Source organism: Pongo pygmaeus, chromosome 2 (genome assembly GCF_028885625.2).
Source record: "Pongo pygmaeus isolate AG05252 chromosome 2, NHGRI_mPonPyg2-v2.0_pri, whole genome shotgun sequence".
NCBI lineage: Eukaryota > Metazoa > Chordata > Mammalia > Primates > Hominidae > Pongo > Pongo pygmaeus.
This window is the reverse complement of record NC_085930.1, coordinates 192,041,114-192,055,191: the sequence shown is the minus strand read 5'-3', so window position 1 is coordinate 192,055,191 and position 14,078 is coordinate 192,041,114. Positions and strand designations below refer to the sequence as shown.

Below are 14,078 nucleotides of genomic sequence, written 5' to 3'. Positions count from 1 at the left end.
TAATATATGTGAATATATATATATAATATATAGCATATATATGTGTTACAAGCACATAATAAAATGAAAGATATAATTTTATATAAATACTGTCTCTAACTTCTATGAGTTCCTCGAGGGAAACTATTTCCTATTCATCTTAATCACCTATCACAATGAGCACACAGATGCTAAACAATAATTTGTTAAATGAATGAATGAATAAAAATGGCATTCAAAGATTTTAAGTAGTGATATAATTACGAGTTTTCTTTCTACTATAAAAGTCTGTTGCAATGATTACATTTTACTTATATTTAAAACAAAATACATACTTCCAATAAGAGAAAGTGTTTATTTAAAAAAGTTTTTTCAAACTTTCTCCCCATATTCCAAGATAACGTAAAAACCATACACCAAAGCATTAAGTTTATACTTTATCTCATATTAATCCTATGCTTGCTTAGTTCTTAGTTGTCCATTTTCTGGTTTTTAATAATTATTTTATAATCTGCCATTGCCTCAGACCAGGATATAACAGCAATATAGAAATCTTAAAATTCTTCACAGTTAAATATGTCTTTACAGTCAGTCTATCAAGTACTTTTAAGGCATATGATTCCAAAGTTTTTAGTTAATTGGCAAATTCTATACTGCATTTGACTTTGATGAAAGCATACAATTTTTATAACATCACATAGAGAAAACCTCCATTATAAAGATGGATCCAAAAAAAAGATACGTAAGAAGTTTGGAAAAGCCAACAGCTAAAGACTTTGAAACATTTCAACCAACAGGGGGAGATATATAATATGACAAGAAGCTGAGGGTGATTTTTACAAAGTGGCTGTAATTTATAGTCTACCACCACTTATTGAGTAAAAATGAACTTGGTTTATCATTTAATTTTTTAATAATAAAAAGTTGTTTCCACTCCACAGCCCACATATAATTGGCAGGATTACTGAAGATGATCACTGAAGGTATACAACACTGTGTTTAGCAAACCGTAATGTTAAAAGAAGTTAGTTCCTCTGTTCCTTTCTCTCCTTTCAGAAACAAGATCTTTAAAAATCTAACAAACTAGAAAAATGTTTTTTATTTTGTGTTCATTGTGATAGATAATAAGATGAATAATAGTTTCTGTCTTTGAGAAACTCATAGCTGTTAAATATTTATAGAAAATTATTTTTTACTTTATCATGTGCTACGTGTAAGTAAAATATTGAAAACTTTATAAGGTTCTAATTTAAAAGTAGTATCCTCTAATTTAAAAGTAGTATCCTCTATAGTGGTAAAAACAAAGACATAGTCCCTGGCTTCATGGAGCTTGCCAAAAAAATCATTATTTTCTTCTAAGAAAATAATCTTACGTCTACTATAACTACTGTTATAGCTACAAAGTGAGCATGCTAGTTCATAGCAAAATAGAAGGTAATGTGAAGAAACTTGTGAATAAAAACTCTGGCTTTGAACTATTATCTTTTGCTTAGAATTCTAGCAATTTCTGCTCTTAGTTTTTTTCACCATTAATTGCATCTCCCACCAACCCACCCCACAAATATTGTCTCCAATTAGCTAAAGATTTCATTTTATGTTTATGGTTATTTAAAAATGAAGTCTGTAAATAGGACTTAAAATAAGTATACCGAATATCACACCATACCTGTATAAGTCTGCTTCTGGTTGCTGGCATTCTATTACAGCTACTAGAGTGTCCAAATTGGCAACTGTTTGTAATAATGCTGTTTCTGGAACTGCCACATGTGTCTGAAAAAAATGAATTAAATTGTAGAGTTTTCAGATCCAAATGGGACCTTCAATATCAGTTATTTCAAATCTCTTTTATAGGTAAAGTAATGGCATACTGTACTTGAGATCACTCAGCTAGACAACATAAGAGAAAGAAACACGTAAAATAACCAAGGGGCAAAGGAAGCTACTATCATTACCTGTCTAAAGAGGCCATTTGCATATAAGGAAATTAAGTCTGTGTGCAGTCACTATTACCTTATCATAAGTAATTTAATAGGAAAAACTGTGAATTTTCACCTTTGATTACACTCTGAAAACAGAAAATATAAATTCGTCCCTTATCTTTTAAAAGTACCACAAATAGTAAAAGATTATATTTTTCCTAAAAACACCTTCTGTTTTTAACTTGGATTAAACCCATGTAAGGCTACCCTTGAAATAAAGATATAACATCAATTCTTTCTTAAAACCTTTTTATTTTTGAAATAGTAATTTTAAAAACTTCCCCTTAATCTGGTCAAACTTTACTACTTTAACCAAAGTTAAGTATAATTATAATCCAAAGACATTTTGTTCACCAAGAGCAATACTCAAACATATGCAAGCAAACCTTTAGGTTAGTTTCTCCATCCAAACTAGCAGTTGTAACATGACAGGAACCATCAAGTCGATCTGAGGACAGAAGCACCAAGTCTGCAGGAAAAATTTCATCTTTGGCTATTCGAACAATATCACCCACCTATAAAGAATTTTGGGGAAGAGTGAATTTATAAATTTTAAAAGGCAAGGACTTACTTTTATTGGGCTCTAAATAAGCAGCCTATCACAGTATTTTAGCATAGGAAAGTAGGTTTTTAACTAAAACGTAATATCAAGATTAGAATTATGTCCTGTGATATCAAGATAAAGTTGATTTCCATTATTTACCAGATGCATACCCGAATGTTTTTTGACCTAGTTTTTACAAGGCCACCACTTCGAACAACATAAACAGGAGCTCCATTTACTTCATTATCTGAGTTATGCCGTAACCAATCTTCATATCCCTGTAAATATCCAAAGGGTAAAAAATAATTTTTCAGTATAATTTGAAGATATTTTTATCAAGTAAGAAAAAAAACTCAAAAACTTCCCTAAAACACTACATTCCAGAATCATATTAGGCTATTTGGATGCATATGCTCATAGGTATTTGATATTTGTTCCTACTGGAAACACTTGCTTCTTTTTTGTCATATACATTTTCCTGGCTTTCACAGGACCTCTAGTTATTTCTTCTCAATTTCATTATGGAGGCTCCTTCGATGTCACCTTTATGGATCCTTTTCTCATATTTCTCTTTCTCACTAAGAGATTTCTTCTATCCCTGTGTCTTCAAATAATATAAATATGCTGGTAATTCCGAAATGTGTATCTCCAGCCATATATTTCTTTTGAACTCCAAATTTGAATACCTAATTGTTTTATTAATATCTCAATTTTGATGTCTCATAAACGTCTTAAACATATTCAGAACCAAACAGATGATGTCCTGAAAGTGTGCTGCATGTCCAATGTTTCCCATCTTGACAAATGACATCACCATCTACCAAGCTGTTCTTGCCAGAAATCTGGGGAGTCATTCTTAACTCCTACCCTTTTCCTAACATCTATGCAATCACTAAATTCTATTGTTTCTATGTACAAATGATATTTTAATCATAAAGTATAAATTCACAGAGCATTACAAACAATAAGTAGAAAAAAATGAGCAGATTTTTGGAACTGAGATTGTGTTCTTTTACTTTCTTAAACAACAGACTGACAGAATTATAATTAGTACAGTTGACCCTTGAACAACACAGGTTTGAACTGCACAGGTCCACTCATGCACGGATTGTTTTCACTGAAAGTTATACTGAGTGTACCTAAATCATCTTCCTCCCTAACCACCTCCTCTACCTCTTGTGCCTCTGCCACCCCTGAGACAGCAAGACCAACCTCTCCTCTTCCTCCTCAGTCTACTCAATGTGAAGACAAGGATGAAGACCCTAAACACGATCCATTTCCACTTCATGAATAGTAAATATATTGTCTTCCTTATGATCCTCTTAATAACATGTTCTTTTCTCTAGCTGACTTTAAGAATACAGTATATAATACATATAACATACAAAATATGTGTTAAATGACTGTTTTATGATATTGGTAAGGCTTCTGATGAACAGTAGACTATCAGTAGTTAAGTTTTGGGAGAGTCAAAAGTTATACATGAATTTTCAATTGCATAAGGGGTTCCCCTGACCCCTGCATTGTTCAAGGGTCAACTGTGCCTAACAAAAATGTTAGCCTGCATGGATCATCACTAGGAAGGAAACAGACACAAGCATTTCACAAAGAATCTTCTGATTAAATATTAAGGAATGGCGATCTTTTAAGTGGAAAAGACTTCCTATGCCATGTTAAGAAAATTCAAGAACTCAGAGACACAGCGCAAGTATAGATAATGGAATCATATCTAAGAAAGAGTAAGTGAATAAAAAGATAAGGTACAGAATAGGTTTTGTTCTATGTTACCATTTGTGAAAAAATATGCTTGCCTATGTGAACACTTTGCATAGATATCTGGACTAACTTACAAATAACTGCTCCCTGGGTAGGAGAACTAGGAGACTGGGGGTAAGAAGTCTAAGACTTACTATATTCTATTTTGTGCTGTTTCCCTTAAAAAATGTGCATCTATTATTTTTTAAATATTATTAAATTATAAAATAAAAAGCAAAATATGAAAGACTATTTTTAAGGTAAACTGTTTTCAGGTGGAAACCTTGTGGGAAATCACTCTTAAGACACCTAAATTATGTTGGCCTTATTTAAGTTGCAGTATGTCATTTTAGAGAAATTTAATTGAGAGTCAAAATATTTTTTCTGAAACTGTCAAAAGCACACTTTCCTTTACAGTCAGATGACATTAATAGCAGAGCAACGATAATTCAAACATTATCTTTTTTTAATACAAGCTCATAAATTCTAATCCATCCTACACATTACTGCCAGATTAATCTTCCCAAAACATTGTCTTGATTCACTATCCTGCTCAGAACCCCTTCAGTGATTCTCAACGCTTACAACAAAGCATCTTCTGGCTTCCTTAATTTAGAACCAACCTACACTTCTATTATCTTGTAGTACTTTCCTAAATAGGATCAAACATTAGTTAGACTTACAATTCCCCAAAATAGGTCTTGTCTTTTCTTGCACTTGGGCCTTTGCCCAAGTAGTTCATTTCTACCTCATCTTCTTCCTCAACTGTCATTTTACCCATATTCCAAAACTCATCTTAATAGTATTTCCTCCATGAGAATTCATATTTTCATCTATTTATCAGCAATTTGGCATTTCTTTTCTTGGAGATTGATCCATGCCTTTTCCTTATTTAGGTATGTGCTCTTGGTAAAATATCTTTTAAAATTAAGATCAGCTGGGCGTGGTGACTCAAGCCTGTAATTACATCACTTTGGGAGGCCGAAGCGAGAGAATCGCTTGAGCCCAGGAGCTGGAGACCAGACACGGCAACATGGCGAAACCCTGTCTCTACAAAAAAACACCCAAAAATCAGCTGGGTGTGGTGGCATGCAACTGTAGTCCCAGCTATTTGGCAGGCTGAGGTGGAAGGATCACCTGAGCCTGGGAGGTCAAGGCTGCAATGAACTCTGATCACACTACTGCTCTCCAGCCTGGACAACAGAATGAGACTCTAAAAAAGATAAAATTAAGGACACAGGCCCTTTGTTACACAGAACATAAATTTTTCAGTTTCATTTTTGCTTTTAATATTATTCAGACCTTTTTTAAACACTCACATTTTATCTTTCCTATATGATACCTTTCCTTGCTTACACCAGTAGATTAACTGATTAATTCCCAAATTGAAAATGAGATAAAATTTCATCCGTATTTACTTCTATTATTTTGTAGTTACGTATATTCAGCTTAGTAATCCAAATGTTTTATTTTGCTATATGGTATGAAGTATGAATCCAATTATTTTTTCTAAATATTCAAGTGATTATCACATCACAATTTATTGTCTGATATTTTACCTACTGATTTGAAATATGACCCTTACTTGAATAAATTCTTAAATTTATTTAAAAATAATAATAATAATATTTCCTCCACAAAACCATCTCTGATCATCCAGATGAAGTGTTCCCTTCCTCCTCTGAATAGCTAGCTACAGCTCACTGCATTTTACTACTACTCTATTGAACCATAATTATTTTTATATTTGGTCTTACCTTCCTATTTCATAGGTTTTAGAATCGTGGAGGGCAAAGACTATCTTATTTCCTAGAGCACTGTATCTTGCATTACCCAATTGGAGAGAAGACTTAATATGTAAATACAGTTGGGAGAAGCTAAAAACAAGCAAACAACTGACAGCCTCATTCATATTAAAGTGTAAGTAATTGATAATGGAGCCTTTTCCTATTTTAATAGAAGTACAAAGGGAAAAGGCAGACTAAAAGGGGAGAAGACAGGAAAGAAAGGTTGGAACATGGCACCTTTCACTTTTACAATTTTTCCAAAATTTGTTCTACTGATCTACAGTAATAAATAGATACATAAATCTGAACAATATATGGAAGTATTCTGTGTATTTAAATGAGAAAAAGTTAGGAATAGTTGTTGCAAAAGAGAAAACTCTGAGTGTCAAAATTTTGTTTTGAGTTAAGGAGAAAATCTCTGTGGTTCAAATTTTCTCTTTGAAAACTATATGACCTTTTATATTTCCCCCTTTTGCCTTAGTTATGAAGCTCTCATCTAAACTTAGTACTCATATTTAATAATCATACTAACACAGGTTCCAGGCATAACCTTTTTGCTTTCTGCCTTTATTCACTTTTACTTAAACCAATTTTGGAATGAGACTGATTGTCAATTATTATTATGATTATATTAAACTCTTACTTGTAGATAAAAATTCACCAACTTTTTTTCAACTCAGTTAATGGTATCATATTCCAGTTAAATGCAGTCCATATTTGGCCAAATATACATTGGGAAATAAAGACAAGAGGTATTGCAACATTTTACATGGCTTTAAAAATATCCAATAAGTTCATTCATTCATTTATTCATCTGTTAAACAACTACTGAAGGCCCAATATGTGCATGGTCTTGTTCTGCTAACTGGAAATAAGCAGGTATATAGAATAAATTATCTGGCATCATAGAGCTAGACATTCAAATAAAAGTGACGGATAAACTAAAATACCAACATTTATCAACAGAACAAAAGAATAAATGATATGAAGGAAGAAAAGGACAGACTAAGAAATAAGAGTGGCATGGTGGTCAAAGTTTAAGTATACAGTAAAATGAATTGAGAACACAATTATCTGGCGGAAGAACTTTCCAGGAAGAAAGTACAACAAGTCATAAAATCTTGAGATAGGAGCATGCTTACTGTGTTCAAGGACAAGTAGAGGAGTGTAGCTGCAGCACAGTGAATTAAAAAAAAAAAATGGTAGCAAATGAAGAAGGAACCAGGGACTAGACTCTGTACGTCTTTATGTCTTTGTAGATCACTGAAAAGACATGTTTCGGTCAAAGTGGTGATGGAAAGCTACTGAACAGTTTTAAGTGGGAGGGTAGTGTGATCTGATTTTAAGGGATCAATCTGGCTGCTCTGTGAAAACCATAGGAGAGTAAGAGTGGAAATGAGACAACTCTTCGGAAAAGAATGCAATTGTCCAGACAAAAGATGATGGTGGCTTGGACTAATGAGGGAGATCTTGAAGGTAGGGATAAAACAGAACAGTCAAAGGACGATCACGTCAAGGCTTGTGGTGGTTGGATGGTAGTGCCATTTAATAAACTGCAGAATAATAAGAACTAGTAGTATAGTTTTCGAGGGGGAAAAAAATCAAGAGTCATGTTTGAGATTCTTGTGAGATGACAAAGTTGAAATGTTGTACAAACAGTTGTACATGTGTGTCTGGAGTTCAAAGAATAGTTTCAGGATAAACATAAATTTGGGAACCATCATCATAGGGATGGTAACTTCAATCTGCTGGACGGGATGAAATTACCTAAGGTGAAAGTATATATAGAAACGAGGTCCAAAGGACAAACATGTTACTTTGTTGAAATAAATGACATCTGTTTGTCATTTATTCCATCAAAGTAAATATTCATCAAGTGAATAATTATATGGAGTGATTTAAATGCATATCGACTGATATACACACATTTTAATCTCCAATGGAAGAGTGAAGAAAGTAAAATCGAACTTAGAGCTGTGGCCTAGTATTCTCCGACATGTAGATGCATAATTTAATTGTTAATCTATAGGCTCCTCTATCTTTCTTATGTATGCAATAAAGAATATACTTCATCCCAGAACTGTAAAATGTTTGTCAATTTTATTTCCATGTCAATTTATGCCTTATCCCTACATCTTATAAAATGAAAAATTTACCACATTTGCCTGAGAAAATTCAGTTAATTCTCTTGCAGGTGGAAGGAATCATCTCTGTATAACTGAAACCCTGCCAAGACCTTTTTGAGAAGTAGTAGCTAAATCAACAGGACATTTCTATGAATTTCCCTCTTATTCTATATGTTTATCTAATAACCTTGTTTCTCTGTAACTAGATTTTAATGTCAATTCATGCTCTGATTGAAAATATTTCCCCTAGAGGGAAAATACATAAAAACCAACCTCATAAGAGAAAGTTGTAAACAGTAGAAAAGGACTATACATTTTTTTTTTTTTTGAGACAGGGTCTCACTCTGTCAACCAGGTGGGAGTGCAGTGACATAATCACGGCTCACGGCAGCCTCCACCTCCTGGGCTCAAGCGTTCCTCCCACCTCAGCCCACCAAGTAGCTGGGACCACAGGTATGTGCTACCACACCCTAATTTTTGAAATACATAATTTTTACTCACAAATGTTCACACCAGACGTATATACCCTGCTCTCTATAAACATATCTCTTTTGAATTGTATTTCCTTTAAATATCACCAAACTCTACAAAGATGATTATAATTAAGAAATCTATTTTATATATAAATGGTTTATACATATATAATACTTGTTTTTGGATGCTTTCTAGCTCTGTCAAGGGAACTACATATTTTAACGATGTTAATCATTCCATGAGTCACCAGGTACCTGAAATATAACAGAGTGGCTAATTCAGTTTAATTTTACTACATATCAGACAAATTTGCTGCTTTCTTATGGAAATTATTTTCACAACAATAAATGTTACTTTGGAGTGGAAATATTTAGCAACTTCTAAATGACTTGAAGGAAAATAAAAAAAGAAAGTATTTCATACCTGTTTTATGGCAGTTACTGTTATCACAAAGAATAATGGAAGTCCACTGGTAATTGGACTGGTAGGTGTATCAATCATAAGCTAGATTTATAAAAAAGAATACAGAATATTATATTTTTATATTGTGCACATCATACTATTAACATCTAAAATTTCACATTACACAGTGAGTATACTTTAGTTCACAATTTCACAACTTCACTTTGTTGGCTATTCTGTGGGGTTGGAAGACTATTTAAATCTATTGCCTATCCACATACATGGCTAGACTGGACTCAGCAACTCTGCTTAAACACAAAGTTCTTCAATATTCGCCAAGTAGTGGAACTACAGCTACTCAGATCTCGTTTCACATTTCTTTGCACATCCTGATAAATGCTGAAGAGTCTGTCAGCAATTTTTACCCTTGGATTCAGAATGATATCAACACTAGGGAAAGAAAACTAGGAATGGGACTATGGAAAGAATTTTTTTCTATAAGTGATTTTGTTACATCCAACAGAGCCAGAGGTGGATAACTAGGAAAATGATGTTCCTTTACTCCGGATAGGCCCATTAAATTTGTTCCATTCCATGGACAAGCTGAATTCATCTTAGCTAGTGATTTCACAAATGTATGGATGTTATGTGGATATGGTTAGCATACATTTCTTGCTTTTCTCAGAAAGCCAAGCTAACGGTCTATGGGCAGAAAATCAGAAGTTCCTTCTCTGTTCATGAAAGAAAGCAATATGTTTTTTTTAAAAAAGTAAACGTTTCCTAAAGCATTAAAATGATTATTTGACAAGTTTCAATTTTTCATGTGAAATCCCAGGTTCTACTGAGAGAAGACTTCAGAGTTTATACATTTGATGCTACACTGAAATTGCCAAGTTTTATCAGAAAAGAATAACTTCTTTAAAGGAAAATGGCCATCACTATTTTAAAATCTTGATTTATACTCAAGTTCTCTTGATTTTATATACATATATAATTTTTTTAAGCACAAGGTGAAAATTAAGAAACTGTCTAACAGCCTACAATAAACACAGACTTAAGCAAAGAAAATGGTCTCCTGGAAAAAAAAAAAAAACTTTACCCACAGGGATACTTAAAAATTACAATTCTTTTAAATAACTTAAATTTAAGTTAAATTTAAATTAAAAAATTAAAAGCCAAAGAAAAGTTTACTTTGTACAAAAATGATTCCACAGGCAGAAATGTACCAAAAACATGAACTATATATTAAAAGCCTAAACATTCATGTTCTGAGGCAGAATATCTGAAAGATATTAGGTTACATTCTTAGCTAAGATTATGGTTAATGTAAGTACTACAGCACATTATTGATGAAACAATATACAACTGATCTTAAAGTTTAGAGGCTATTTCTTTTAGAAATCTAGATATGACAGATCATTGTATTCACTGAATACAATGCAGAAGCATTGCAGAAAAAATGGTCACATGGTCAAATGATTAACAACACAATGTAATTTTTCTTTGTTCTAAGACATATTTTTAGAAACTATGTTTACAAACTTAATATTGAGTAATAAAGCTTACCTGAACCAAAAATATAATAAGAAAATAAAAGTTTGCCACTCTTCTGAACTGTTCAAATAAATTTTTTGGAACAAAATTCCACACAGTGTACTAAAAAGAAAGAGATCAATAAATTAATATTTAAAAATAATATCAAGTGTACAGACATAATATTAAGAAGTAAAGTAAAATCAAATTTACTAACCCCTTAGACAAAATTCTGTAAGTCTATATGCTACAGAAACGATCTGGCTTTTAGAGTTCAGGACTTTTATTCTACTTCCCTTTTTTCTTCCTTTTACTATTTATTGGCAAATTTAGTTTAATTTTGAAAAATGAAATAAGCTGAAACCCAACAATTTTGCTACTAAATTCTGGTTTTTTTTTAGAAGTTAGAGAAAGCAGATCTAAAACAACATTTTAATAACTTATTCTGGATTTTGATATACAAAACTAAACCTAATGCTAAAGATAAATATGAGTTGATAGAAATGCAGATACTAGAGGCAATTTATATTTTAGTTAGTTTAGCAACAGAAACAGAGGAAATAGTTTAGTATGAAATATGAGGAAATAACCTAGAATGTTAAAGAAATAAAAATGCTTTAGATAAGTGATCACCGTGATAACCATCAAGAAAATTTCATAAAGGATATGAAAATCTGTCACAATATCAATTTTAAAAGGTAAGATAGTATATAGCACAACGGTTAAAAGCATAGATGCTTGGGGTTAGACTGTGGTGGCCCAAATCTTAATTTGTAATACTCACTAAATGACCTTGGACTTAATCTCTCCGTGTCCCACTTTGCTCCTCTATAAAATGAGGATAATATTAATCATATCTTATAGGGTTCCTATAAGCATTAAATCAGCTAACATACTGAAGAAGCACTTAGGACAGAACCTGGCTCATACTAATTGCTATAAAAGTGCTTATTATTATTATTCAGCTCAAAAACCTATAATGCTGTATTACAAGGGCAGAATAATATGCTGCAAATTTTATTTGTGTTACAACTCACAACATAACTTCATACATGAAACAGGGAAATTGATTTATAGAATGTTTACTTTATGTACATTCTCCCAGAAGAATATAAGATCCCTGAGGCCAGGGATATCATTTTATTTACTGTTCTATCTCTAGCACATATACTACTCCTTGGCACATAGGTGGAGACCAAATATTTTGCAGAATAGATTAATGAATAAATAAATATGGTTGACAATGGGTTTTTTCTGAGATAATATCCTGATCTCAGGCAATGAGGCCTCAATGGTTATTGACCAATTCAAGATTTCCAAAGAGGTACTTTACGTTACCTAGCGTCATGTCAGATGGCTCTAATTTTTGGATTTTCGTTGTCAAAAGTTCACTTCTTAATTAGCTGTTTGAGACCTGAAACACTGTTTGCCAAATGAACAACCTTATAAATAGAGTTAGGTTCCCAGAAAAGCCCACAAAAGCCTATCTGACCCAGGGATATGGAATGACTAGTCCAATACCAATAAACTTTCTTTCTTTGGTGAAATTATATTTTCAGTTTGAATCTGGAATATGTGAAACATATTTTCCCTGAGTGGTGGCGGCAGCAGTGGTTCCAGAATCTGAGGATGGGAAGTATGTTTAGGGCTCTAGAAAGAAGAGAGGTAGATACTCCCTGGAGCCAAAGGAAGTCAATATTCAATGTATACACATGAGATAGTAATTGTGTGTCAAGTCACCTGCAGGTGATCTTAACTGGAATTAAAAATCAGTTGTCAGAATATCTCCGTATAACTTCTTCAGTCACCAAATGTATAATACCTTATAAGGAAGGGTGGAAGTCTCCTAAGTTTACAGCAATCTATTTGAAACGTAACAGCAACAATATATTTTGTATTCCAGAATCCTGAAGAGAACAGCTATATAAATTGGCAGTAAAGTAATTGGTTTCAGGGTGTTTTCTTTGGCTAGTTCAATAATACAAGGAACAACTCAGAACAACCAAACTTCTTATGAAAACTAGCACACAAATGGTAGAAATTGTTGCTAGTTTTTCCGAAATACAAACATAATAGATTGTGAATGAGTCTAAATTCTGTGCTTGTCCTATTGTATAGAGAGGGAGAACTCTAGTAGCATAATATCAAATATTATGAAAATACTGCTAAGAAAATAATTTACTATGCTTTAAAGTTCTCTTTGTTATGTAATAATGGTTAAGATAAATGAATTAGAAGTGTAACTTCTCTATCGTCATATATGACTTTATAATTGACCTTATTTTCCTCCTAAGAAAACTAAAACATGGCTATAAAATTAAATATTTTTCAAGAAGGTTATTTTATTTTATTTTTTTGAGACAGTCTCACTCTGTCTGCCCAGGCTGGAGTGCAGTGGCGCAATTTGGCGCACTGCAACCTCCACCTCCTGAGTTCAAGCGATTCTCACGGCTCAGACTCCTGAGTAGCTGGGACTACTTGCATGCACCACCACACCTGGCTAATTTTTCTGTATTTTTTTTTTTTTTTTTTTTGAGACAGAGTCTCACTCAGTCACCCAGGCTGGAGTGCAGTGGCTCGATCTCCTTTCACTACAAGCTCCGCCTCCTGGGTTCACACCATTCTCCTGCCTCACCCTCCCAAGCAGCTGGGACTACAGGCAACCGCCACCACGCCCAGCTAATTTTTTTGTATTTTTTTAGTAGAGACGGGGTTTCACCCTGTTGGCCAGGCTGTTCTCAAACTCCTGGCCTCAAGTGATCTGCCCACCTTGGCCTCCTAAAGTACTAGGATTACAGGCGTGTGCCACTACACATGGCCAAAGAAGGTTTAAATTTAAGATAACGTAGTTACTATGGCCAATTAAAGGCATACTACACAACTACAACATGCAAGACACTTCCACAATAAGAGAAACAGAAATAAGATGTTTAATATTAAGTAGAGGAGATTAAGAACAAAATATTAATAGCTGTATTCAAAGGTAAAGTATATGAAAAAAAATTTAACAAGACGGTCATATTTGACGTGTGCTTTAAAAGAAGAACATTCAACAGGCTGAAAATCCAGGGCAAATAAGGGAGAACATTTCAGGAAGCTAGGACAGCATGAGCAAAGGGACAGAAGAAAAGCTCATCATGGCTTTGTGAGATAGAAAACAATGCAGTCTGGAAGGAGACCAAGAGAATAACAGGGGAGTGAAAGGTAGTAAAATGAGAGTAATGAGAAGCAGGCTTCATTTATGCTCAGGAAAAAAGTGACAGTATCTGTATAAATATTTACATTCTTGAAATTATGGTCAAAGATATGAATTCTACCTTTCTACAAAAACATAAAATCTACAATGTCTACAAATACATAAAATTTACATTTTAAAAATTGTGGCTAACAACATGAAATCAAAGCAAAGGCACAGTGGTAGGAAAGTTCAACATGAGCTTGTGGAATAACAGGTAATCTGTTTTGGAAGGAGTTTAAGAAAGCAATAGTGGCGTAATAG

General features: G+C 33.2%; 1 protein-coding gene across 5 annotated transcripts in view; it reads right to left on the bottom strand.

Moving 5' to 3' along the window:
• Positions 1–14,078, bottom strand: part of ATP11B (ATPase phospholipid transporting 11B (putative)) — a 127,444-nt gene that overhangs the window by 82,375 nt on the left and 30,991 nt on the right. For all 5 annotated transcript variants that reach the window (XM_054479960.2, XM_063662457.1, XM_054479961.2 and 2 more), the window contains 5 exons: positions 10,613–10,702; positions 9,068–9,148; positions 2,673–2,780; positions 2,345–2,473; positions 1,646–1,749 (listed from right to left, as the gene is read on the bottom strand). In XM_054479960.2, coding sequence (XP_054335935.1) covers positions 1,646–1,749; positions 2,345–2,473; positions 2,673–2,780; positions 9,068–9,148; positions 10,613–10,702 — 512 coding nt within the window. The remainder of the gene's footprint in view (positions 1–1,645; positions 1,750–2,344; positions 2,474–2,672; positions 2,781–9,067; positions 9,149–10,612; positions 10,703–14,078) is intronic.